Source organism: Lepisma saccharinum, chromosome 16 (assembly GCF_977018435.1).
Source record: "Lepisma saccharinum chromosome 16, izLepSacc3.1, whole genome shotgun sequence".
Classification (NCBI taxonomy): Eukaryota; Metazoa; Arthropoda; class Insecta; order Zygentoma; family Lepismatidae; genus Lepisma; species Lepisma saccharinum.
The window spans coordinates 6,299,494-6,325,139 of NC_139244.1; the positions used below are offsets into that span (position 1 = coordinate 6,299,494).

General features: G+C 39.4%; 2 protein-coding genes across 2 annotated transcripts in view; one reads left to right on the forward strand and one right to left on the reverse strand.

Annotated features, from left to right (window-relative positions):
• The window catches only part of LOC146000147 (putative glutamate receptor), a 342,647-nt gene that overhangs the window by 92,507 nt on the left and 224,494 nt on the right, over positions 1 to 25,646 (reverse strand). The window lies entirely within an intron of this gene.
• LOC146000223 (glutamate receptor U1-like) overlaps positions 1 to 25,646 on the forward strand; it is a 59,138-nt gene that overhangs the window by 9,442 nt on the left and 24,050 nt on the right. The window contains exon 2 of the mRNA XM_083137622.1: positions 11,342 to 11,650. Within this exon, the coding sequence (XP_082993748.1) occupies positions 11,342 to 11,650 (309 nt within the window). The remainder of the gene's footprint in view (positions 1 to 11,341; positions 11,651 to 25,646) is intronic.

The following is a 25,646-nucleotide window of genomic DNA, read 5'->3' on the forward strand; positions in this document are numbered from 1 at the left end:
GTTTAACACTCAGATCTCCGAAGGCAAATGAGAGTTTACGACCTGTGTTGTCTCTTAAAACTATTTCTATTGTATCAAATAAATATTTCGATACAGGCATATAATGAACGGGGTTAAATATTATAGATTGTGACCGGCCATAAGGGACCGAAGAAAATGTAAACATTCTTAAAAGAGGTGCCTTTGTATCTCCTACAAACTGGTAACTGAGTACATTAGTGTATACTAAAACCTGCTGGGGATAACCAATATTTAGGTTGGTCTGTTTCGAACTATGCTGTTGTTTAACAAGATTTCTATTTGGTTCGAATCCTAACTGCAGAGCCAAAATATCAGAGAGGTTCAGTGTAGATAATTGTGCATTGTATTTTCCCTCAACAATATTGCTGGACGGGTTATAACCGAATCGAAATAGCGCTTCTCCAATATGATCTTGATTTAAAACTTGTAAAACAGACTCCACATTTGAATAATATCCAGGGGGAACGATTGTTTTACCGCTCTGTTTACTTGACTGATCCGAGTCTTGGTTATAATAAGTCCACATAATTTCATTTTGTCCTTTTTGAATATTAAACAGACTGTTTGTGAAATGAATTTCAGACAGACCCACTAACCAGCCTCCAGACTCGAGCTTAACAGCATTAGAAAGTTTAGTTAAAAAATGAGAAGGTGTATTAGTCGGAAAAATATTTTTGGATGCATTTGAAACCAAAGTTACATAGTAATCATTATCACTGCCTTCAGAAATCATTATTCCACTTTTTTAAAATGTAATGTAACGCTTGACGCTCCAAACTCAAATGGAAGCAAAGTTCCATGCTCTGTTTTTAATATAATTTCAATTGTTTCAAAGTAACGCTTCTCTACTTTTAGATACTGCCTGGGCTCAAATATATAACTTTTTATTGCTCCATATTCATAATCAACCACACTAACCGTTCGTATTACGGGACCTATATTTGCTTGATATTTGACAATATCTGTGCATATGTTGATTTCACGGGGGATATGATAATCTAAATTACAAGGATAAATAGAACTTGATCTTGCCGTACCTGGACCAATAACCGAATGTATAGATATTTCTGACTTGGGAGTATCCAACGAAAAACCAAACACTGGAGCTAATTGTGGAGATATATACAATTTCATAATTTCATCTTCCTCTAGCGTTGTTTGTGTATACATACTATGCGTGGACAAAGTATAGCCAAATCGGACATGTTGAGCAAGCAGTTTTCTTTTTGAAGGGGGAATATTGTTTAATAATAATTGAATATTGGAGTAGTAACCTTTAGGAACTATACTTTCACTATAAAAAATCTGGTCCTTCTTTTTCGGTTTAAATTGATATGAAATGCTATTTGTATCGGAAACAATATTATAAAAACTCCAAGTTAAATGAAGCTCTGTGGCCGCCACCACCCATTGTTCATTTAATTCTATTGGTTCGCTCAGCTTAGTACGGTAATGTGCTATTTTATTCTCAGGAAACAAGTTCAAGTTTACATTGGAAGGTAATGTAACGTGGAATTCGTCCAGCGGCATAATAGCAACTAACCTAAACACGCGTAATATCTGATTTATGTACGTAACTTGCACATGCGAGGGGGTAGTTTTTCCATTTTACTAGGACAAAGTCTCCCTTTCGTTTTAGAATTTTCTCGATAGTAAATGGCTTGTCTGGATCAAGTGTAATTTTTTGTAATTCTGGTTCATAGAAAATGCCTTTGACAGGATCGTTACTCCAGTCTTTTATACGATATGTAGGGGGATCAGTACTCATACGATCGCTAATTATAAAAATTTCCTCTGTCCAACTAGGTAGATATCCTTTCTCGAATTTCATTTTGGCTTTACTTATCCTTACGTAGTTACCGATATTAAATTTAAATTTGATATTATTGGTTTTTTGACTTGTATTGTTTCTAGACTGAGACCAGACCTGCAGCGCATTATTTTCGCTCACCTCAACAGGAGCCATTTTTATAGAACGGTGATACGAGTGATTATATGATTTTACTACAAGGGGGAGAATATCTACATAACGATACGTATTTTTGGCTGAGAAGTGTTTATACAATTTTGATTTTAAAGTACGAATAAATCGTTCCACTACTGCTGCCTTTAGTTCTGAATAAACGCTATAATGAATAATATTGTACTTGTCAAACACTTTTTTCACTTGAGCGTTATAAAACTCTTTTCCTTGATCTGTCTGGGAGTAAACAGGAGGATATTCTAACATGTTTATAATTTTAGTGATTGCTTTTGCCATAATTTCACCCGTTTTGCTTTTCACTGGTATACAGAACGCTTGCCTTGAAAACACGTCAATTGCACAAAGTATATAGCGCATACCGTCATTGTACTTGGCGATATTCTGCATATCTGCCAAATCCATTTGCATAAGTTCCAGGGGAAAAGTGGTTTCGTAACGTTTACGTGGGAATTTTTTTCTAACTGGAACATGTAAAGTATATGCATCTTGTTTTGATAGCCACTCAGAAATATTCTTTCGTGATTGCGTAGAATGTTTGGATAATTTTTCAGTATTGGAAAATGAAGTCGGTAGTTCATGTGTATAATACAATGTTTTAAGATCCATACTTTATATATCTTCCCATATAAACTCAGCTTTCCTATTTTTTGAAGGGGGTGGGGGCGTGCGTGTAACTATATATTCTTTGGGTATGTTTAGAGAATGAAGGATAGATTGGAACTGATCTCTCCCGACAGGATCTCTACTTTTCTTACGGGGGCGAACAGAATCATTAATCAGATCTATGATATTTGAACCCTGAATTCTTTTTCCATTTATGTACACTGTTCCATATGCGTCCCAATTTATATATTGAGAAGAGAATAATCTTTTAAGTAAAAGTTCTGTTTTCTTCTGAACAGTTTTCGGTACTGAAGCAAGAATTTCTTCCCTGAGAGTAACACTAGGAGGGGGGTCGTCTTGTTGCACTGGTTCACTTATTTGCGGCAGCTTATTTTCTTCTTCGATCAATGGTAGGTGTGTGGGAATAGGCTTAGTAAAATTAACAAATTGTCGAAGTGCCTGTTGGTAAAGTTTCCATTTTTCACTTTCCCCTATATCTTCACGTGCTAATATTGTACGAATATTAGAATCTAATCTTGATTCGTGTCTCTGAGCTTTCTCAACGGAGGCATGCATATTAGTGGCAAAGTCCTCGGGAACAAGAATCATTTTTCTCACGCTCATTGTGAAAACAATGCACTACCTAACGCTGATATAATAGGACCGATTAAAAATGGCAAAAAGCCGGCGCCTTTTTGAATTAATATTTTCTTTTTATTTTTGAGCGAAGTGCCCTTCGCCGCTAGTTTACGCAAACTGGCCTTATACTTTTGAAGCTTAGTTTTTTGTACCCCTGAAAGCGGAATATTACCGCGTACTGTATTGGCTGCACATTGTCCTAGTACACGAACTAGTCCTGGTGTTGCTCGTTGCAAAAGGCGTTTCCGTTGAATAGGTTTTAATTTACACAATAATTTAAGTGCCGGAGCATGTTCTTTTAGTTGTGATGTCATTCTGACGTTCGCACAAGAAATGGTTTGTTGACATGCTTTCCAGTGGCATAAATAGCCATTTGTTCATCGGGGAAAATATGCGCCCTCATACGTAAAATTTCAGGTGTATTTTGTGTTAAATCGAACATTAAATAACTGTGTGGTGTTTCAGTTGCATCTTGAAAAGCTTCCAAAACACTTTTACTATTGTCAGGTTTGAATTGTCGTGCTAAATGGTATATTTGGTGTTTGTCACGTGGATTTTTGAATATCACAAGATAGTGTGAGTTGAGGCTTATGTCTCTCATTTTAGCACCTTTGTGAAATAAGTTTTGTACTATAAAAATAACACTTATATTTTTGTGATGAGAATATTTCGTAAATATATCTGCGACTGCTGAATCTTTGCTGCTTTCATTCATTAGATCATCAATGACTATTAATCCAGGAGTTTCAATATCCATATTTGCTACATCAGGGATTCCTTCAATAAACTGAATATTTGTATTTTGGCTTAAATTTAATCTGGGAGGAACCGCACCATACGCCCATATTACTGTTTTTGGAACTTGTGTAAACATTTTATGTTTATAAAATAGAAGCTTATCCACAAAAGTGGTTTTTCCACTTTGTGATGGCCCACAAACCATCATTGCAAACGGGTGTGTAAAACGCAATTCCATGTTGAACAACACACGTTCTCTGCTTGAAGCGCAGACACAAATGGCCCAAATATATACCACAAATTAATTTTATCTTTTCTTTTCAGGATGAAATCAAGAGAGAATGCCCTATATGCTGGGAGGTGGGGTTCCGGGGCAAAAAGGCCCTTATGGACCACGTGCGTGCTGTTCACCGCCTGCGCCCGGTGTCCCCTCCCTCGTCGCGCCGGAGGCGCAGAAGAGAGGGGAGATGCAGTTTCTGCGCCAGGCGGCGCATCAACGGGGAGTGCCCCTGTATATCCCGCCAAATAGAGATTTTGCAGACAATGTTGGGGCTTTAAGAAACAATAAAAAAATAAAACAAAACACTCGTTTTTTATTTAGATTCCATATGGAACCGTTTCAAAATTTTCAATTTTTCTTCGTTTCGTGTGGACTGCTTGGTGTGTTTTCTGCTCAGATTCAGAAACAATTTCAAAATTGGCTTTTCGTTTAATTTTACGTGGGTTCTCAACAACTCGCTTTTCAATTTCCCCTTTGACCAGTTGCTTAAAATAATCAAAATTAATCTGGAGTCGTGTTCTGTAATTCATGGTAATGCCCCTTACTTTAATAACATGTTGCTCATCCTGAGGATCATGTTTTTTCACCATTTTATATGCATAGTTTTTGGGACCACCACCCAAAAAGCATGTAATTTGGTAGGGGTCTTTAATCTCATCCGTCATTTCACCAAGAAATGAGCCTGTAGGAATAAGTTTTTCATGTTCTCTTTCTACATAGAACACAGAGTCCGTATCCATGTAGTGAATACTTTCCTTGACTTTGTCCATAAAAGAATATAAGTGCATTCTTCCATAAGCAGTAATAAACGCAGAGACAAGTACATTTGAGAGTACTAACGGTTCATTTTTGCTTTCCAGATCAATATAATTCACTAATAAACAAGATTCGGAAATAGGAACAACATTACTGATTTCATACTGTGGATTAAACACTATATCATGGAATTTCTGTTCTGTATTTACAAAAATAGACTTAGTTTTTAAAGGATTTTGCGCGAATTTCCGAAAGATTGAATTCAGCAGAATTTTGGAAATAAAACGAAGCCCTGGGTTAAGTGCAATTTCATCTTTTACAAGTTGAATTCCCTCACGATCGAAAAAATCTTGAATATACTTGTCTTTGTCATTTTCTGAACTGCAGCCGGAAGGATATCCTGAAGACTGTTGTTTCAGTCTAAGAAATGTGTCTACATAGTCTTTGAACACATTATCATTCTGATCAGCCGAAGGAAAATCCCAAATTTCATATATTTTGAGTATTTTGTACCCTTTTTTTACAGCTAGTTTCAGTTCTTCTGATACCCAGGTGCCATGTAAGTATCTTTCTTTATCTGCGTGTGTACATTGTTCTTGATTCTCGCTTTGTGCACAAGTTCTGCATAAAGCAAACATTAATTTGTTATTGCATGACATGCCCAGTACTGGTAAATATAAATCTTTAGGGGGGAGAATATCACATTTTACAACCCCAAACACATTATCCAAGGTAGGAAACTCTGACGTGTAAATCACTGGTTTCCCTGTAGGCATTTTTCTTTGCTTCATCATTGCAGGGTAAAGGGAAACTACATCTAGCAATTTCATGCTCGTATTTTCATTCTCTTGTTTTTCATAAACTGCCCTGAAAAGTTCAGTGCGTCCCCCATTAAAAGCTTGTTTTGGGATAAGTGGGTTATTCAGGGAATAACAATTCTCAGCAATAAATTTGCGTAATTCTGGATCTTTTTTAATTTCCTCATTGAATTCACATTCCCATTTTTCTACAACTTTGTACCCCATTTGCTCTAATATTTCTTTACGGGTAACAGTACGTTCGTACCTATGATCTAGGGTCTCGCCAGTCTCGTTAAGAGGCTTATCTCTGTTGTCAGGAAGACAAATCCGGCAAGCATGGTAGTAGCACCCTTGGAAACTATAAACAGTTTTACTTTCTTCATGGAGCCCGTCCAACTTATAACGTCCTATTTTAGCCTCCCCGAGATTCCCTGCGTGTCTTAGAGTGATTTTTTCAGTATTTTCGACCCACTTTAACCACTTTAAGGCAATTAGAGACTGTTGGTCTTGTTCCCGAAATCCAAATGGCGGAACTTTAATAAGAGTGTTTTCTTTAAGATATTTACTTCTAAATATCAAAGACGCTAACGACGCAAGAGTCGCGCAGCGAACAAAGCACTGTATTCCAGTCAGATCTTCGATCAGATTAGAGAATTTAATACATGCAGCAGCAAGAATTTCCACATCTTTAATACAGTATTCGCGCAACTCTTTTTGAAAATCAAAAATTTTCCCTGCTTGGACAGTTTCCTCGTGCCATTTTAGCATCTCTTCTCTTTCTTTGGGGGACTTGGAATCTATGTCATAATATTGAATATCAGGGAATGGACCTACATAATTCTGATTTGCAGGGGTTGAAAACAAATACGGAAAATCGCCTTTCTGCAAATCTTCCGCTAGTCCCAGACTTGCAGGCAAATCCTTCAATTTCATGAGCATGAAATTCAACGAGTCCCTGAACACTATTTTCTTGGTAATAGACATCTCTATTATTTTCCTACCCTGCATAATTACGGAGGGGGTAATATTCTCTTTAGTAATCAGGTAATTTAAAACAAAATGTGAATCGTATCGTCCTGCATTATGTGCAATACACACAATTTTATCAAACCCTTCCCTCGGAGTTTGGATATATTGCATAAATTCTTGAATATTAGGGAAAATATAAACACGGGGACCGCACGTCTCGCAGAAATCAGCATCAGTGTCTTTACACACATGACAGGCTTGCTTAGCAACAGCCAGATTAACTTCGTGTTTCTGGTCATTTTCTCTTTCTATCAACATACACTCAAAATCATAAAAAATATAAAGAAACTTTACACTTGGTTCGGGCTTAACAGGGTGAATATAGCATTTGTGTGCTGGGTCAACAAAAGCATTACAGCTTTTACAAAAAAATTCATCGCATTTGTGTGGTGTTTTGCGCTTTCTCTTGTTAACTACTTTGTAACAAACGTTACATTGGTGTATAGTTTGGCAAACACTGGATTTCCGCCCTTCTGTGCGCAAATGATTTTCATAGCATTCCGGGGACAGAAATTTCCTGTTACATGCAGTGCATTTTCTGGGGATAGTGTTAGTGGCTTCATTGCCATCATGAGTGTATTCACACAATGAACAATACCTAGTGCATTCAGTATGTTCAGGTTTATTATTAAATCCGACTTGGCATTTGGGGCAGTAGTACTTCTTCACAATAAGTGTGGGGACAGAATTAACTATATCAAAATGTTGATCGTGATACAATAAATTAATCTGTTTGGGGGCGAACGGTGTTGACCTAATAACTTCATACTCCCTTTCTCCCTCTTTCATTGAAAACACTACAATTTGGTACTCTGGTCCCAAATTGTTCTGAAATTTAACAATGTCCTCTACACTGCATCCATTGGTTGGATCAACGCGTGCTTCATGGCATAACCGCATAGCGGCTTCTTTCAGTTTATTATCGTATCTACGAAACGATTGGATTTTGTTTGTGTTCTTGTCGACTTTAGCTTGGGCAAATACAATAGCGCGTGGCAAGCACAAATTGTCATCGTTAGTCATAATAGTAAAAGCAGTCTGTCTCTGATTGGGATTGTTTATTGATAGTAAAGGGGCGTACTTTCTGTAAAGGGGGTACTTGTTCCTCCCTCTACCGCGCTTGGGTTCGACAATATGCGCCATGCATTTGATGGTGTTATCCACAAAGAAGGATTCATTGCTGTTCAGCACTTTGGTTACATAGTGTTGAATAATTTTAGGATTTAATGCCGAAAGGCGGCGCCAAGGGATATAAATATCCTTATTGGTTTCATTGCCGAAAATAATCAAACCAACCTGACTGTCCGGTGCCACATCAAAGAAAATCTTTTTCATTAGAAATTGAAACATGGACCCAACCAAATATTCAGGGTCCCCCACAACCTGATTAGGTATTTCAATGGATACCTCCCGTCCTAGCATTCCAAATCGTCTAAAATATCTTTCTCTTTCATCCACAATTGAAAATTGACTTGCCCCCACCCCTAATTGACACATTGCTGTTTGCACTGTCTCACAGAAAAAAGTCGGATCACATGAAGGGATATCGTCGTGGAAAATAACTCTGTCACACATATCATAGTATGCATTAACAAGTTCAAGTGGGGAAGTATACTTTCCAGAATGAAAATTACATATAATTTCGTTCGAAGTACTCACCGCAGTGTGGTTAGCCTCGTTTGTGGAGCTTGTAGACGCCATCTTTCACTAACAGATCCTTCCAGTCGCACGTACAGAGACAATAGAATCACCTGTAAAAAATAGAAAAAATAGTTGTAGTACTTGTTCATATTACACATATTTGTTTCTTGATTCGCTTCAATATTTGCATTTACGCATTATTTAAAAACGCACTACATAATAAAAACACTTACCTTAATTATAGCTTCTTTTGAGTTCTTTGTCTTCAAATCTCAGACAATAATCACAAGTTGATATCTTTTCTGACACAATGGTTCAGAAATTCTTCTCAAACTAACATCTTCTCGCTTTTACGCGTTTTTTTATACTTCATAAACAAAACTGACGCTTTCTCTGATTGGTTGAAATAAAACCGACGCGTTTTCTGATTGGTTGAAATAAAACCGACGCTTTCTTTGTTCTTGCGTTCTAGTTCACCTTGAACTCCTTCCCATCATCCTTTGTTCTAGTGTTCTCGGTAACCTTGGCATACTTTGACAGAAACATGCCGTAGCATGCAAGCGACGCGCAGTTTCAAAAAATTTGACCCTTGCTGCGCATTCTCAGACATTCTTTGTTGTCTGGTTGAATCCCTCCCCTGCCCTACACTATTGCATAGCTTTCCCCTGTTCTTGCGTACTGGTTAACCTTGGAAAAACCGGTTCTGAAAATCTACCGACGCGATCTCTGATTGGTCAATCAGTTCTTTCTTTGTTCTGACGTTGTGACGTCATTTGACCTTGACCGCACATCTCCCAAATTCCTTTCTCCTCTACCCTCACCGCCGAGTCGAGATTCTGAGACAGTATTCTGTCTAGCGTCTGAGATCATCGTGTTTCATAACATGATGAAATTACTGCATAGTACTAATTAATAATATTACATATCGCAGGTTCGAGTACCGGGACCGTCCCAAATCGTAATTGGACCTGTACCTACACCCATTACCACCATTCAAAGCGGTTCATAAACCATAAACTCTTATTTTCAATATTATAAACATTAATATTAACATTTTATACATTACATACTTTGCAGTAATAAATATAAAACCATATGCATAGCGTTTAGTACCTCTAATTACCTTCTATATACATATTTTTCATAAAATAAATAAATATATATTCATAAAAAAGTTATAAACATGCAAATACATAAATGTAAAGTATTCTAAGTACTTGCAAATGAATTCTAAGTACATGCGAATTAATTAAAACCCGTGCAAATTAGTTCTAAGTACGTGCAAATGAATTGCGAATATTAAATAGCGACAGACGTTGGCGCGGATACCATCTACTCCCCTTTATACAGGAATAAACTTAATATTCTGGTAATAACATAAACGTGGGATTAGAAGGGATATGTTTATTTTGTGTAGTAAGTGCAGTTTTTAAATCAAATTTAGGATTATATTCACATTTTTAAAACAAAAATGTCAAAATGCTTTTTCGCCGTTATATTAATTTAATCTTATTTACAGCTCTTGAACTGGAAATTGACTCAGTTCTTGTACCGAAATTTTACTTTTGTTATTAACCAAAAATATGCGCCTCTAGTAATTATCTATAATAATAGGGAAATTACAGGAATGGTGAGGAAAAGTAAAGAGTAAGATAATTAATTACATATATAATGAGAAATTGTGTACATTTCTAAGTTTACAAAAACGTCAATATTAGCAAGAAAAACTATACATAATGTCGAAGTCTTATGTTTCATTAAATATCCCGCAGCAAATAAATGTTTCGAATGAAAACAGTTCCAAGGCACAGTTGTTTCTTCTGAAAAGATTCCCATCAGTAAATTATTTCTGTATCAGAGTCGACTGGAACAACTCTTCGAACTCTTTATTTCCTCGGGCAATTAGGGAAACTTATTTGGAAAAGAGATGAGCATCGGGTATCGATTTCCCAGCGTTCCTCGCAGAATATTTACCCTGTTTGGTTCCTTTAATTACTTTCCGATATTCTAATTACCTATAACGAAGGACTGATCTTTCTATTTCGCGAGCAATTTGGATCAGTTACGCGTGCTTGGCATAGATGTGTAATCCTGCTAATTAAAACAGCCCTTGTCGTGCATTTCGAGCCTATTGTCATCAAAATTATTCCTTTAGCTAACTTTTTACTATCATTTGGGTCATCCCACGTGAAAAGAACGCAACTTTGTGAAGAAAATTGAATTTTTACCGTGACCATTCTTTTTTGTCTTACGCAATGCGAACTTCAAGAATTGATGCAAAATGTCGAACAAGTTGCTGACAAGCAAACGTATAAATCCATTCCTTAAACTCACGTATGATGCAAGATAAAATAAACAAAAATAGTCATGGAAAATTTGCCGCGCAATACTTCTGATTCCCACTGTACCACATTTGTCCGATTTGACATCTATTTTGTAATATTCTAAGTGAAACGATTATGGGCTGACTTATCATCTTTTTCTTGTTGCCAAAAACATATTAAGTCTTGCAATGATTACACTGAACATATTGTAGTTTTTAAGTGCATTTTGGATACGTGGTTTAAAACGTTCCAGAAACAGTTTTCAGTTAAGAAAAATAGTGTTCTAAGTAATCTTGTTTGTTAGATATAACGTATTCTGTTCTTCGTTCAAAATTTCCTTCATTGGCATACAATAAGAATCATTCGATGAGACTAATAATTTAATTACTTCTCAAAGACTTTTAAGCATTCTTTTGAACGAAGAATATGTGTAATTTCGTTTTAAACGATGGTTATGTGGAAGATATTATAAATGTCTCATAACTTCACGTAATTAAAAAAAAATAAACTTGCCTCTTCCGAACAGATGTCACTAGAGGACAGGATAACTCATGAATCCGACTGGCTTTTGTTTCTGACATCAAATCAGTCCATTTCTACTTTCTTCAAAGACATCTTCGTGCCGTTTAACTGCGTCTTCATCGTTGCTGTGCAAGGGGAAAGGACAGTAGAGATTTTCGAAATCTACAGGGTAAGGAGGGAGATGCCGATTGTGACGACATCTGTCGGGAGTTGGAGTAAGGAGGAGTCTTCTCGCTTAACATATTCAAAGGAAATATTATGGGATAGGAGAAGAGATTTGCAAGGAATACAGATCACAGCGGTCACCATCCAGGTAGGTTAGAAAGGAATTTATTCCAGGACAATTTAAAGCGTTATTCTTATTGTTGCTATCACTATTATTACAAAGTAAAAATAACTTATCCCACCGTGTTCTTTTAAGTGATTGATCGCAACAAGTAAGGTACCCATTTATGGCGGTTATTGTACAATAATACAATAAGTAAGGAGGACAGGGTGAGCATAAAGTTTTGTTCTATATTCAAACATATATTACACAAGGAGTACGCTAGATAGAGGCACGTGGTTTGTTGGAAATTGTACCATAACTCAAAGAGTTTTGTTATGTTAGGCAATCGATTTCTCGAATTAACTTACCCTACAATTATGAAATTCGAGTTACAGCCAACCTGAGTGGTGGAGTGGTTATCACAGAGCGCTACGGCGCAAGAATTTCCGGGTTCGAATCCCGGGCTGGGCATGTGTGTACTTTGTGAGTGTCCCTTCATCAATTTCATCACATCAGCACTCATCCTCATCGTTGCGATTAGCTAAAAGTGGAAGAAAGCGGAGTAAAATAAACCAAATCAATCATTCGAACAACCAATTTGTATTATTGAATGTTCAATTAGATGCCAAATTTAATCGTTGTAAATATTGTTGGCCCCTCACGTGTTCGGATCGAAAAAGGAACAAATTTATGTGTACAGTGTCTCTCAAAAGTTTTAGGACAACGACGTTTTAAACTAGGCAACCCAATTTACACAAGCCGTTGGTGGGTTGCGTGCAGAGTTAGGCTCAATTTCAGGGTTGCCACATGCACAATAGATATTTATAAAATACGCGAAAGAAATATAAACAATTATTATTGTATAAAATTATTAAAAATATCACTATTATATCGCAAATGACAAAATTCTTTCTGAAAGAAAAAAATAGGTTTTCTAGTATTTCATCGCTGATGAGTCTACAGTAAGGAAAAGAGGTGAGAGGAAACGAAGGAGAGGAGAAAGAGAAAGCGAAAGGAGAAGAGGAAAAGTAGAGGAGAGAAGAAAGAGAGGATAGACGAGGAGAGGAGATGTAGTGAGGAGAATGGAAAAAGATTCGAGGAGAGATGAGGAAAAAAGAACAAAGAAGAGAAAAGAGGAGGAAAACGAGAGGAGAGGAGAGATGGAGAGTAGAGTAAAGGAGAGAAAAAGAGAAGAACGAAAAAAAGAGAGTGCAGTGAAGTCGGAAATCTAAGACAGGAAAGGAGATAAGAGGAGTGGAGAAGAGTGGATGGAGATAAGATGCGAGAAAAGTAGGGAAGGCGATGTGAGATAAAAACAGAACAGAAAGAGGGGAGAGGAGAAGGAGAAGAAACTGGAGAGAAGAGGTAGTTGAAGAAAATATCGTCTGAGCGTCAAGAATGGATGCATTGGTCAAATTATCGACATGAAACATTCAATAACATTTTGAAATGTATTAGAGAATATATTAGATCGGTGCGAAATGCCTTTTGGCTGAGTTCAGAGCAAATTAAAATCTTCCATGTAAGATCTTTGATTTTACCTGCGATTACACCACTAAAAAAAATGAACGTAATTTTTAATATTTATAAGAATTATTCAATTTTTCTCTACTTCTCGGTTCGTTGAAATTGAGATTTTGTAATTCAATATTTCCCCTCCCCCCATCGTTAATTCCAAACTGATTCATTCCGTTTCAAACGGCGTGGACAATGAACACAATGGGATATGTCTAAAACTTACGAAAATTTTCTGCCACCGGAAGGGTTTGAACCTACGACCATCAAACTGACAAACCTGAACGGTAGCCACTACCCTACAAGCTTTCGCTCCTTAAGCAAGGTAAAAGGAACTGACCAATGTGAAATGTAGATGTAACTCTCCTGCATGTAACGTGCAAACAAGTATTGTTTGTAACAAAGAAAACGAAAGTAGTAAGACTCGGCGAAAACATTTAATGGAGAATTGCACATGGTGAGAACTTTTCATTCGATATTTGCGGAGGTATCCTTGCATTGAACTCAAGTGGGAAAAGGGGTAAAATTAGCATGTCCTGAATTGCCACACATATAAATAGTTATTTCATTAATATTTGTCAATGTCTTTGAAGCAGTACACAATTATCATTAGAGTATCATAATTCACGATCTTATATATAAAAATATCCCGTTGAACGTGTGTCAATTCATTTATTTGTTTATTTTTTTTATATAAATTTCATATGCAGAACAATGTAGCGACTATATACTGCTATTACAAATAATGTTACCATGCTCTTGTTTAATGGAAGGGATTCTTTTTTAAGGAACATCTAGTATGGAGGATCGAACGTGGGACCGCAATGCTTTCAAGAACTCTAACCAATACACTACGCCCTTTGTTTTCTTGGAGCTACAGTTCCTAATTATTCTGTCGCCTCAATATTGTAACGTTATCTGCAAAAAAGAAGTTAAATACTCAGATATAGCTCTGTACTTCTAGAATTACTTTATACACATGCATTTGAAATTTAACTCTGAATTTCTTTCTTCGTATTGGTATATCTAAGCTTGTGAATATATTTTATTTGTAATTTTATAACGGTTTCATGAACATCTACGAAATAGTTCCTTATAACTTGGAATATGGTGAATAGATATGAAATGTCTTGAAATTAATTTTCGACCACTAGATTTGGGCAAGGGAATTATGTGTGATCCGTTTCCAGTCATTCATTGCTTAAACAAACGTTTTAAAACTATGTGGAATTTTCATTCTGGGATAAGTTTCTTTACTTGCTACATGTATGCGAACTACACTCTGTCCCACTTATCTCTGGAGCAGGTGAACGAAAAAAAGTATCTGAGCAGCAATGAACACGTGAGAGGAACGGGGTTGCGTGGAGGGAGGAAAGCCACTGCAGTTACCAGCCTTCCCAGCAGCGTGCACTGATTCACTCTGTCCACTCGATCCCCTCTCCCCACTTCTCTTCCGCTATGCGTGGCTGTGCTCCAGAGATGCTGGGACAGGGTACAGTTAATTGTTTCTCAAAAGGTATCATCTATGTCTGTATGCCACACATTGAATTCTTACTCACATGGAAAAAAAATGTCAATTTGTATTCAGGGGTAGTTTGACAGTTACAAACTATTTTGGCCTTGATGAGAAGTTTAGTGTAAGTAGGAATTTTGTTTATAATTTTGAAATTGAGGTCGTCTAAGGTTTAAATCCTCATATTTAGGGCTTGAACTCGTCATCCCAAGAGGTTGAAGATCGTCCTCTACTTTGTGCGTGACCTTCTTTATTTTTCTATTCATAATTCATCCTCATCGTCGCGATTAGCCAAAGATAAGATAAGAAAAGTCCTCCTCCGTGACCGTGCGGTCAAAGGAGCTGTGCTTTGGACTCCGACTGCAGGACGGCATGGATTCGAGTCCGCCTATGCTCACTCTCTAGGTTCTCGGCCTGTGTATGGGACCGGTAGAAACCCACCATCGTGAAGAAATTGGGGAGCTACGAGTGAGTAGCGTAACCCGGTCTCGGAAATCTCGTATGGCGCATGTTCCTGGGTAAACAAAAAATAATCGATCAGACAATTCGATCATCGAAGGCGATAAAATAACCTCCGGTTGACCAAGTTGCCAATATAAATAAATGGAATACAGATTGCCTTCGAGCTTACATTGTTAAAAAGGAGCGGATACACGTATTACTATCCTAATACTTATTCAATACGGTTTTTTGTTTGTCAGGAATTATCACTTAAACTATTGCATGTTGAGCTGGTGCCTACCTAGCCGCCTCTGATGAAATCTACCATTCTTCAGATTCTCTTTAAAATTCGACTCTGGTCACTTGTAACGTGCTGGGTGCAGACACTGTGCATCGAACCACAGTGTTTTGCGATAAGAAGCGGCCTTGAATAGCGTGAGTGAATCACTTTGATCGCGAGCAATCTAGACTACCAAGCTTGTCTGCCTTTGAAAACCAAGTCATTTTTTTCACGGTTTCCGAACGCGATTGCTATTGTAGAAGCATATATTCTCTCAAAAGAGCAAGAAAGGAAATTCGACCAATGTTCTCCCGTCGTCTAAAACCAAATAGTATTTATTAAACGAAAAGTTCACGATTGTCAATAAACGGTTTAATCTATCTCAGCATAAGGTGAATGTAAATACTAAATTAATTAGAAAGATTCTCCAAAATTTCTCTTCCACTGTCTACCCAGGGGAGGGGCCATGTGGGCCATGCTCCCCCCTCGAACCCTAAAATATTTAAATGTGAACCTATAAATAAATAAGTACGAAAATAACATCGTCGATTTTTGAAATGTGTAAAAATTTCAATTTTGCTCTTGCATAAATGAATCTGTTTTTTGCGCAAAAGTCTTCAAGCTGCAATATTGGGTGGTTTTAGTTTTATAATCATTGATGCAACGCTAGCAGACGTCCGATTCACCGATTTAGTCAGGACAGTGCGTTACTTTCAATCCCTGTCCCGACTTTTTCGAACTGCAATCGTGATGCGAAAATGTCTCTTTATTATTGTTTTTTTGTTAACTCATAATTAGACATGTTCTTTATTGTATGAATAATTCTAAGTACGCAATGTAAGCCTTGTTTTGTTGTGTGTGAATTCTTATCTATACATTTACAAGACATACAAACACGTAGGTTCAAATTAACAACATAACTTTAATGCCTGGAAGCCATTCACGTACATCTTACACACGGTTACTATAACAACCAATCAATAACATGCTATAGAATACAAATTCTTCTTCTTCCTCTTATCATGCGTCTATCATCTCCTCCTGGAGTCTCTTTTTTTTTGTTTTAAGTGCTGGTCTCACCGTATCTATCAGGAGGTCTCCTGAGTCTATTCGATCTTCTGATTGGTGTGTGCCCAGCGTCTGTATATGTTGGTTTTGGTTATCTCTTCCCTCTGCATCCTCCGGCTGTCCTGCTGGTATCGATTCAAAGTTTGGATCAGGAGTATCTGTTGATGAGGGGTTTGGTTCACACTCACGTTTTCGTAGCCACCTGACGTGTACCGTTCGTGTCGATCCGTCGAACAACTGCACTTTATATATTAGGCTGTTGCCAACTCTAGACAATACCATTCCTGGTACATGCTTCGGAGAATTTACCTTCGGGGTCTGCACCCAGACTGGATCATTCGGAAGATATGCCAGATAAGTTTTGTCAAGTCTCTTCCTCTCTTCTCGGCCCCGCCGTGATCCAAGAAATGGTGGGCGATCCACTCGCCTTTCCCGTTCAGTCATGTATTTATGTCTCTTGTATCGCAGTTGGTCACTTTCCCTTGATTCAACATCCTTATCTCTCATTGCCTGTGTTCGAATTCCAGCTCTCTCTTCTCTCGCCTTCTGAGCCAACTGCCTCAGATGCTCTTCTTTCTTCTCCTTTCCTTTCGGGTCAAGTTTCTTCTCCAGCTGTGCCCTCAAACCTTCACTTTCCGGTATTTTAGTATTAATATCTGCGTTATCATTTCGTTCGGACCCCGTATTTGTGAACAATGTGTTACATTGTGCTAACAGTTTTCTCCAACCCGGATGAATACTGTCCAGCCATGAACGTCCAATCAACGGATAACGCAGTTCTTCTTCACACAATATAACCGGCAATTTATACAATACATCATTCAATGATAAATCAACCAAGGTTTGACCTTTCAACTTTAACTTATCATTATTCACGCCTCGTAACGTTAGTGAAGTAAATTGTGTTCGCCGATGTGGAAACAATTGTTTGAAAGACTTGTTATTAAACAAAGTAACTGTAGATCCAGTATCTAGTTCACATTGTACAATTCGCTTATCAATACACAAATCAACTATGCACGGTTCTGCTGACACAAGAACATTAGTGCCATCTATAGCTTGTGCTCTTGGCTTGAAACTAACACTCCTTGCTTTTGAACGAGTGAGTGTTGCATCTTCCACTTGCGTATTTTCTGTGTTCGATGAAATAGTGCAAGTACTATCTTCTGGCGGATGAGAATCACTGACTTCAACGTGCAATAAAGACAAATCATGAAATTCGTTATGTATGTTTTGTTCAACAATAGCGTCTAAAGATTTAATATTAGACGTGGGTATTTGATCACTTGTAATTGTCTTAGTCGCAACTCCACCATTATTTTTCCTAAACTTGCATTTTACATGCCAATGACCTTTCTTTTTGCAAAATGAACATATCGAATATTTTGCTGGACAATGTCCAAGATCATGTCTTCTGGAACATCTATCACATTCTTCGGTGCTTTTATAACTTCTATTCTGAGGATTGACAAAGTTCTTTTTGTGCGCTTGCGAGGATTGGAAACATGGTTTAAATTTCTGTGTCCCAGCAAATGCAACTACATTAGAACTACATTCCCTTTCACGATGTGCGAACATTTGTGTTTCCCGTTCAATTAATTCCATTTGAAGCACAATATCTTGACATTTTGCTGGAGTCAATGTAGGTTCAGACAGTAATTTCTTTCTAATGGCGTCAGTAGTAGTAGAAGCCCGCTTCACAAACCGAAAATGGGGCTCGGTGGGGCTCGCCTTAATGGATTTCTCTTGTAAGGCATGAGCCCCATTTTCTCGCAGTGTTGCCAACTCCTCACTCGAAAAAAAAAACCAAGGTTTTTTTTGGTCTAACCTAACCTAAAGCAAGGAGCTGGCAACCTTGCTTGAGGCTTCTTAATGGTTTGCTCTTGTAAGGCATAAGCCTCATTTTCTCGCAGTGTTGCCAACACCTTACTCGAAAAAAATCACCAAGGTTTTTTTTTCTTGGTCTAACCTAACCTAAAGCAAGGAGCTGGCAACCTTGCTTGAGGCTTGTCTTACAGTGCATAAAGCAAGGTTGCCAACCTACTGGTGCTTTTGCCATAGCTTTTTACAAAAAAAGAGAGAGGAGAGAGAGAGAGGGAAGAGTTAAACAACCGACAGCCTACCTACAGCTTTTTTTTTTCTTGGTCTAACCTAACCTAAAGCAAGGAGCTGGCAACTTTGCTTGAGGCTTGCCTTACAGTGCATAAAGCAATTTTTGCCAACCTACACACACTGGGCAAGGAGAGCCGGCAACAAACACGCACTACCGTAAAAGAGAGAGATGGGTGGATGGCAACACTGCACGGGTTCAACGTCATCAAGTGAAGATTGCCTTAATGGTTTTCTCTTGTAAGGCATGAGCTTTATTTTCTCGCAGTGTTGCCAACTCCTACCTACATTTTTTTTTTACTTGGCAAGGGGCTAGAGAGAGAGAGAGACCTACGGCTAACAACAGTGGTGAGCAAATGCGCCATATCGTAATTTTCCAACTCCGGCAATGTTTGTATATCGTGACCTTTGTAAACCTCTCTCGGGGGAACGATGTGCCACACACACACACACACACGCGCGCGTTTGTATTGTGACGCATTACATACATGTGGAAAAAAAACAACTTTACCTGTCATTACAAAAAAAAAAAAAACTTTGACCGTATTCTTAAATAACTAACAAGAAAAATGAATCTTTTTGGCTTCCGCAAACAGATCAATATGGAGACTGCACCGCCAAATTTCAATAACCTCTTACCTTCCGTGTTATCTAAACTCAATGGTTTACTGATTGTTCATCTCAACAGCATTTGGACGAAACTGAATGACGATGTGGGCAAGATGTTTTATGTTTTTAATAACAATTTACATTTCTACGAAATTCCGATCGACGGGAAACTTCAAATCACCGTGAATCCGGAAAACGCAGGCGAAATCAAAATTTCTACCGGCAAGAATGTTTTTCGAATCAAGCACGACAAGATGCTTTCTAACATTACGTACGATGTTTCTGCAGGAGATTATCTTTACATGGAACTCCTCGGAGATTACGACAAACTCATTCCTCTCTTCGTAGAATTACGAATCGTCTATCCTATTATAAATAACCGTTAACCAAAAATGCCTAACGACATTTTCGGCAACACCAAGCGTGTAGACCACGCAGAAGAGATTCTCATGTTGGACATTCGAGTTAAGAAGTTGAGGACCGATTTGATCGCTTTGCAGGAGACCTTAAACAAAAGTTTAGAGTCGGAAATCGCCACGCTCCAAACGCAATGTCTCGACCCCATTCTGAAAATCGATTCCGAACTGAAGACGCTGATAAAAAATTATGTCGACGTACCTTCTTACGACAGCGTTCAAAATATACAGTTGAGCGTGGATTCGCTTCAAAATGATTTGGCCAAATTACAGCAATTTCAATCGAAAAATGAAGATTTGGAAAAATTGAAACTCGAAATCGAAGAACGAACTTCCGCAATAGAAAAGAATTTCTCCGAACTTCAAACCGTCGTGAACGATATAGACGCAGAACGCTTGCACGTCGTCGTTTCCAAATTACAAGAAGAATTCACCAGCACGTTGGAAGAAATTAAATCCAAGTTGCAGACTTTGGAAGATACCATGACGAACCTACCATCGTCGGACGAACTGCAGGTCATCGGTAAAAGCGTCGCGAACATAAAAATTCAATTGGAGGCGTATCGAGATTTCGAACACATTCAAACCACCATCGCTACGCTTCAGGCGTCCTTGGAATTGATCAACGAAGAAATTAAAAATATTCACGCTGAAGCAAGAGCGTTGACGAGCATTCAAGACACGTTGAGCACGGTTCAGCAGAAGATCGAATATTTAGAAAATTTGAACGTCGAAACGAATCTCGCTCATTTTCATCACGTACTCGACAACATACAGGGTGACTTGGAATCGTTACGGACGAGCGTGCCTTCGAGCGAAGATTTGGAAAAATTGAAAACGGCGGTGACGGCACTATCCGATTCGAGCGACATCAAAAGTTCGTTGAGCGATCTCGAGAGTAGGGTGGCCAATCTCCCCACCTCCAAAGAATTGCACGCTTTGAAAAGAAACATATCTCGAATGCTGAAACGACTAGAAACGGAAACGGCGAACGTGGAACAGATTCGAGACGAAATTAGTTCGCTGGTGTCGACGCTGCCCACTTCGCAGAGCGTCGCCGACCTTCACGCGCAGTGTACAGAGATGCGAAGCATCGTGAACGATCTTACCGAGAAGAGCTCGAAATTGAATCAAGTCGAGAACCTTCAGAACATCGTCGTCAACGTCAGAGATCAAGTTGGAGTGCTGGAATCCACGCAGGAATCGACGCTGGCCTCTTTCGGTGCCAAGTTGCAAGAACTCAACGAAAACTACAAGCAGTTGAACGTGGAAGTGAAAATCAAACCGTCGTTTTCTGCCGTAACGGATACCATAGTTGAGCATTTGCTGCCCATCGAAAATAAACTCGGACAAGTTCACAGTAATCTCGTCACCTTCGACACTAAATTCGCCAAATTGTTCACCTTGCAAGCCATCGAAATCAACAGCGTTCCCAATCAACAGAGAATCTCCACGTTCGTCGAAGGTAACAAACTGTACATGTTGCATCCTTATCATCCCTACTACAAGTTTCTCCTCGATGGCACAATTCAGATAAACGAATTTTCGTACTGGTCTCACGGCAGAAAAGCTAGCGTTCCCACCATGACCTTAATATCGAATCGTGGTGTCCAGAAAGCGGGAAACATTCCTCTGGCACGTTGGAACGAAACGCGCAACATATATGAAATACACGAAGACGAAGATCTCACCGTTTTCGACGTGAGTGCCGGCGATAAGCTGATCATTCAAAACACGAGCGAGGTGCCACCCTCTTTGAATCCCATCACGCTGGTGCTTCTCTTGAAACGTAATCTCTAAACAAAAAAAATGTATAGGCAAGCCATCGTCGAAGAATTGCATAAACCTGCACGCCGCAACTACGAACGTTTGGCTGTGGTAACCAAGGGCATCGACGACCTCTGGGAAAGTGACCTCGTGGAGATGAGTAGCGGCAATTTGAAAAACGTACATAAATGGAACAAGGGCAACAAGTACCTCCTCACCGTCATAGACACATTTTCGAAATTCGCATGGGCTCTACCTTTGAAGGCGAAAACGGGATCGTGCGTCGCGGAAGCATTCAAATTAATTTTTCGCGAAAGCGGCGGCAGACGACCTCGGTTTCTGCACACGGACAACGGTAAAGAATTTTACAACGCTGTATTCCAAAAGTTTATTCAAAAACATGGCATTCGACATTATTCGACCTTCAGTCACATCAAAGCCAGCATCGTGGAAAGATTTAATCGAACCTTGAAAACACACATGTGGAAACGATTCACGCTTCGGGGAAATTACAAATGGGTCGACATCCTGCCGGAACTCGTCGACACCTATAATGATACGGTACACAGAACGATAGGCATGAAGCCAGTTGACGTTACCAAGTCTGACGAGCAGCGTTTGATTTCTACCGTTTACTGTCCAAAGTACACACCCACGACAAAAAAAGCTAAATACAAAATTGGAGACCAGGTGAGGATCAGCAAATTCAAACGCACCTTCGAGAAGGGATTCACAAAAAATTGGAGCACGGAACTCTTTACGGTGGTTCGAGTTTTACCCGGAAACCGACACACGTATATAATAAAAGATAGTAGCGGTGAGATTTTGAAAGGAAGATTTTACGAAGAGGAACTCTCTAAAACGAAACACCCCGACACGTACCTCATCGAGAAAGTATTGCGTAGGAAAGGTGACAAACTGTTTGTCAAATGGCTGGGACTTCCGGAAAAGAGTTGGATCGACGCGAACGAAGTGATCTTGTGAGTACGTGGAACGTGGTGAAGCGTCTACCGAATCCGGAAAGTCAAACGAGAAAAAAAAAGAACGGTGAGTTGCTTCCCGACAGCATCCGCTGTCTGATCGTAGGTCCTTCGGGGTGTGGGAAAACGACACTGCTCGTGGACAATTTTCTCCTCGCACCGAATTGGTAAGATTGGAAGAACAGGCACCTGTACGTGTTCTCGAAAAGTTTGGAGCAATCCAAATACCAGCAACTGATGAAACTGTACGATGGTCTGGACATTGCAACGTTCGCCTCGGAAATAAAACCACTCGACGATTGTCGTGAAAATTCAGTCGTTGTGTTCGACGACGCCATCCTGGAAAATCAAAATGAAATTCGCAACTTTTTCACGCAAGGTCGTCACAAAGGAATGGATTGCTTCTACCTAGCTCAAACGTTTTCCAAAATTCCAAAACAGTTAGTACGCGACAACGCTAATTTCATATGTTTGTTTCGTCAAGATCACACCAACCTCAAGCACGCGTACGATGACTACGTAGGCGGAGACATGAACTACAATCAATTTTCGGAACGCTGCTGCTCTACTTGCTGGAACGGTGACGATTTCGGATTCGCGACGATCGACATGACGAGGAAACCCAACGACGGAAAATACAGAAACAAAATCAACGATTTTCTAAACGTTGCAACGTTGTGAGAAACGACGTATATAAATAAACGTTATGACGAAACGAAAAATCGAAGACGAAAATCTCAAGCTTCGCGATTACCTCGCGAAACGCTTCAAAGGTTGGAAATCCGAGAATCGCGGATTCTACGAAGAGAAGAAACGTCAGGATCAACCTGTGGATCGATGCCATCAGCGGTCTAGGTAAAGAAATTAAAAGTGTCACGGAACAAAATAAAAATTTGATCAACGAACTCGTACCGCTCGCAGCTAAAAGTTACGCCGTACCCACGCCCATTTCGAGCATTCCTTCGACACTTTTCGAACTGAAGGAAGCACCGACACGACGTCGAGCCATAGGTAGCACGTCGTCTTCGGATAAAATCGAGTTGGGACCTTTGGCACGAGACTACCTGAGTACGGGGAAATTCGACAAGGATGAAGTGTTCGGATTGTATCCCAGCATGGAAACCAACGAAGGTGGTGGTGTGGTGTGGAAGATTGGGAAATCGAAGGTGACCTTCGAAGGCAACGACATTAAAGTTAATTTAGGCGAGAAGGATAGTTGGACCAGGTATCCGGGTACGGTGGGACTGTGGGAACTCGTTGCCAAAAAGCAGCCGAAAGATTACACCGACGAAGATTACCAGAGTTACAAGGAAATTCTGATCATGACGGATGCCTTGTACCAGAACAACGACGCCTCGCAGAATAGGGTGAAATCGAGCAGCGGCGAGAAGTACAGGAATCTCATCAAACCGATTTGGAACCAGGTCAAAACAGGCAGCGGCGTCAAACGCTACAACACGTTACCCAAAGAATTCGTTTGGGTGGACGACGTGAGGAAGCTCGTGGACCGATTGTTGGTGATAGCCGGCGAAGAGAATGCAGGCAATCGTAATTTCTACAACGAGAAGGTTGGCATCGTGGACATGATCAGCACGAAACTTTCCAACTTCATCGTGAACGACGACAAGGGCATAGGTTACCTGATCAAAATCATCAACACGCTGCCTCCGAGATTCTGGAACGTGGCCGAAGGAAAGGGGCTCGTGAACGACATCATCAACAAGTTACCTTTCGAGATGCATTTACCTGGCTACCAGTACTGCGGACCGGGTACCAAACTCGAGAAAAGATTGGAGAGAGGAGACAAGGGTGTGAATCCGTTGGACGCCGCATGCAAAGATCACGACATCGCTTACAACACCACGCAGACGGATCTGGATGCACGTCACGAAGCAGACAGAAAGTTAGAGCACGCAGCTTTCGAAAGGTTCGTGAGCAGAGACGCATCGCTGGGTGAACGGGTCGCCGCACTGGGTACCACCATCGCCATGAACACGAAACAAAAATTGGGGTGGGGTATATAAATAACATAGAGTAAAAAATAATAATAATAACAACATGTCTCGTATAACTGATTTGCCGCCCGAGCTACTATGTAAAATATTTAAACACGGAGTAAACGGCGATTGTGAGGATGTAGGGAAACTTGTAATCATAGCAAGAACGACGCCGGAATTTCGCATCTCTTGTGAAATGGTTCTCAAGGACCATCTTCGGGAGATCAGCGGCCTGAGGTGCGGTGATCTCAACATTCTGCTTTCGGCTGCAAGGGAAAAATTAAACAATAGGTTAGATGAATTGCACGAGGCAAGGCAGGGAAGAAGACGGTACACAATAAATTGGCGCAAGTCTAAGCAGGAGACGGAAGATATCATTACGCACATCATCGCGTTTCCGAAGCACGAACTTTTTTTCTCTGTTAAAAAAAATAATAATATATATACGTGTCAAAAAAAAACTTGATATATAAATAACACACATCGTAAAAAAATAATCTTCGGTATATATAAATAACACACATCGTGAAAAAAAAACAATTAAATTTCTCTCTAACACTGAAATTTTTCTTTGATATGACGACTGAAAAAATGAGTGATCTCCAAGCATTAAAACAAATGCTAAATTTGTCAGTCGAGTATGTAAAAATTCAGGAATTGGAAGTCGACAAACCTTACACGATAACTTCCGGTTCAATCGTTTCTACCCAGTATGGTCCCAAGGTACGCCTGTTGCTCAACGCACAATACAGTCTATTTTTACCAGATCGATACGCTAACATGTTATCCGACGAGAAGCTATCTATTTTAATCGAGAACAAAACTCGAATCGTGTACAAGGGGACAAAGGAACTTCTTGGCAAGAAAACGAAGCACGTAATAGAATTTGTGTAACGACTGCGAGGCCGTGAAAAAAAATCTCAGAACATTTATATATAAATAACATACCGTAAAAAAAAAAACTACACGAGAAAAATCTCAGAATATATATATAAATAACATACCGTAAAAATAACACATAGAGCATCAACATGAAGCCCAAGGGTGTCGTGTACCAGATACCATACTCCAATCTTAAAAATCTAGGTGCCCTCGATGGGTTACTCACCAAGAAACAACGCGAGAAGAAACGTTCTTGCTTGAGCAAAGGACACGGAATGAAATTACTTCTCAGCACACCTCAATTGAGACGCTTGCAGCGTTCGCGGAAACAGCAAAAGGTCGGAGGTTTCATATTCAGCATCCCGGCCATCCTGGCAGCATTGGTGGCCGTTGGAAGTTTGGCTGGCGGAAGTGCCGCCATCGCGAAAACCGTCATCGACTCGAAGAAGAACAAAGCGGAATTG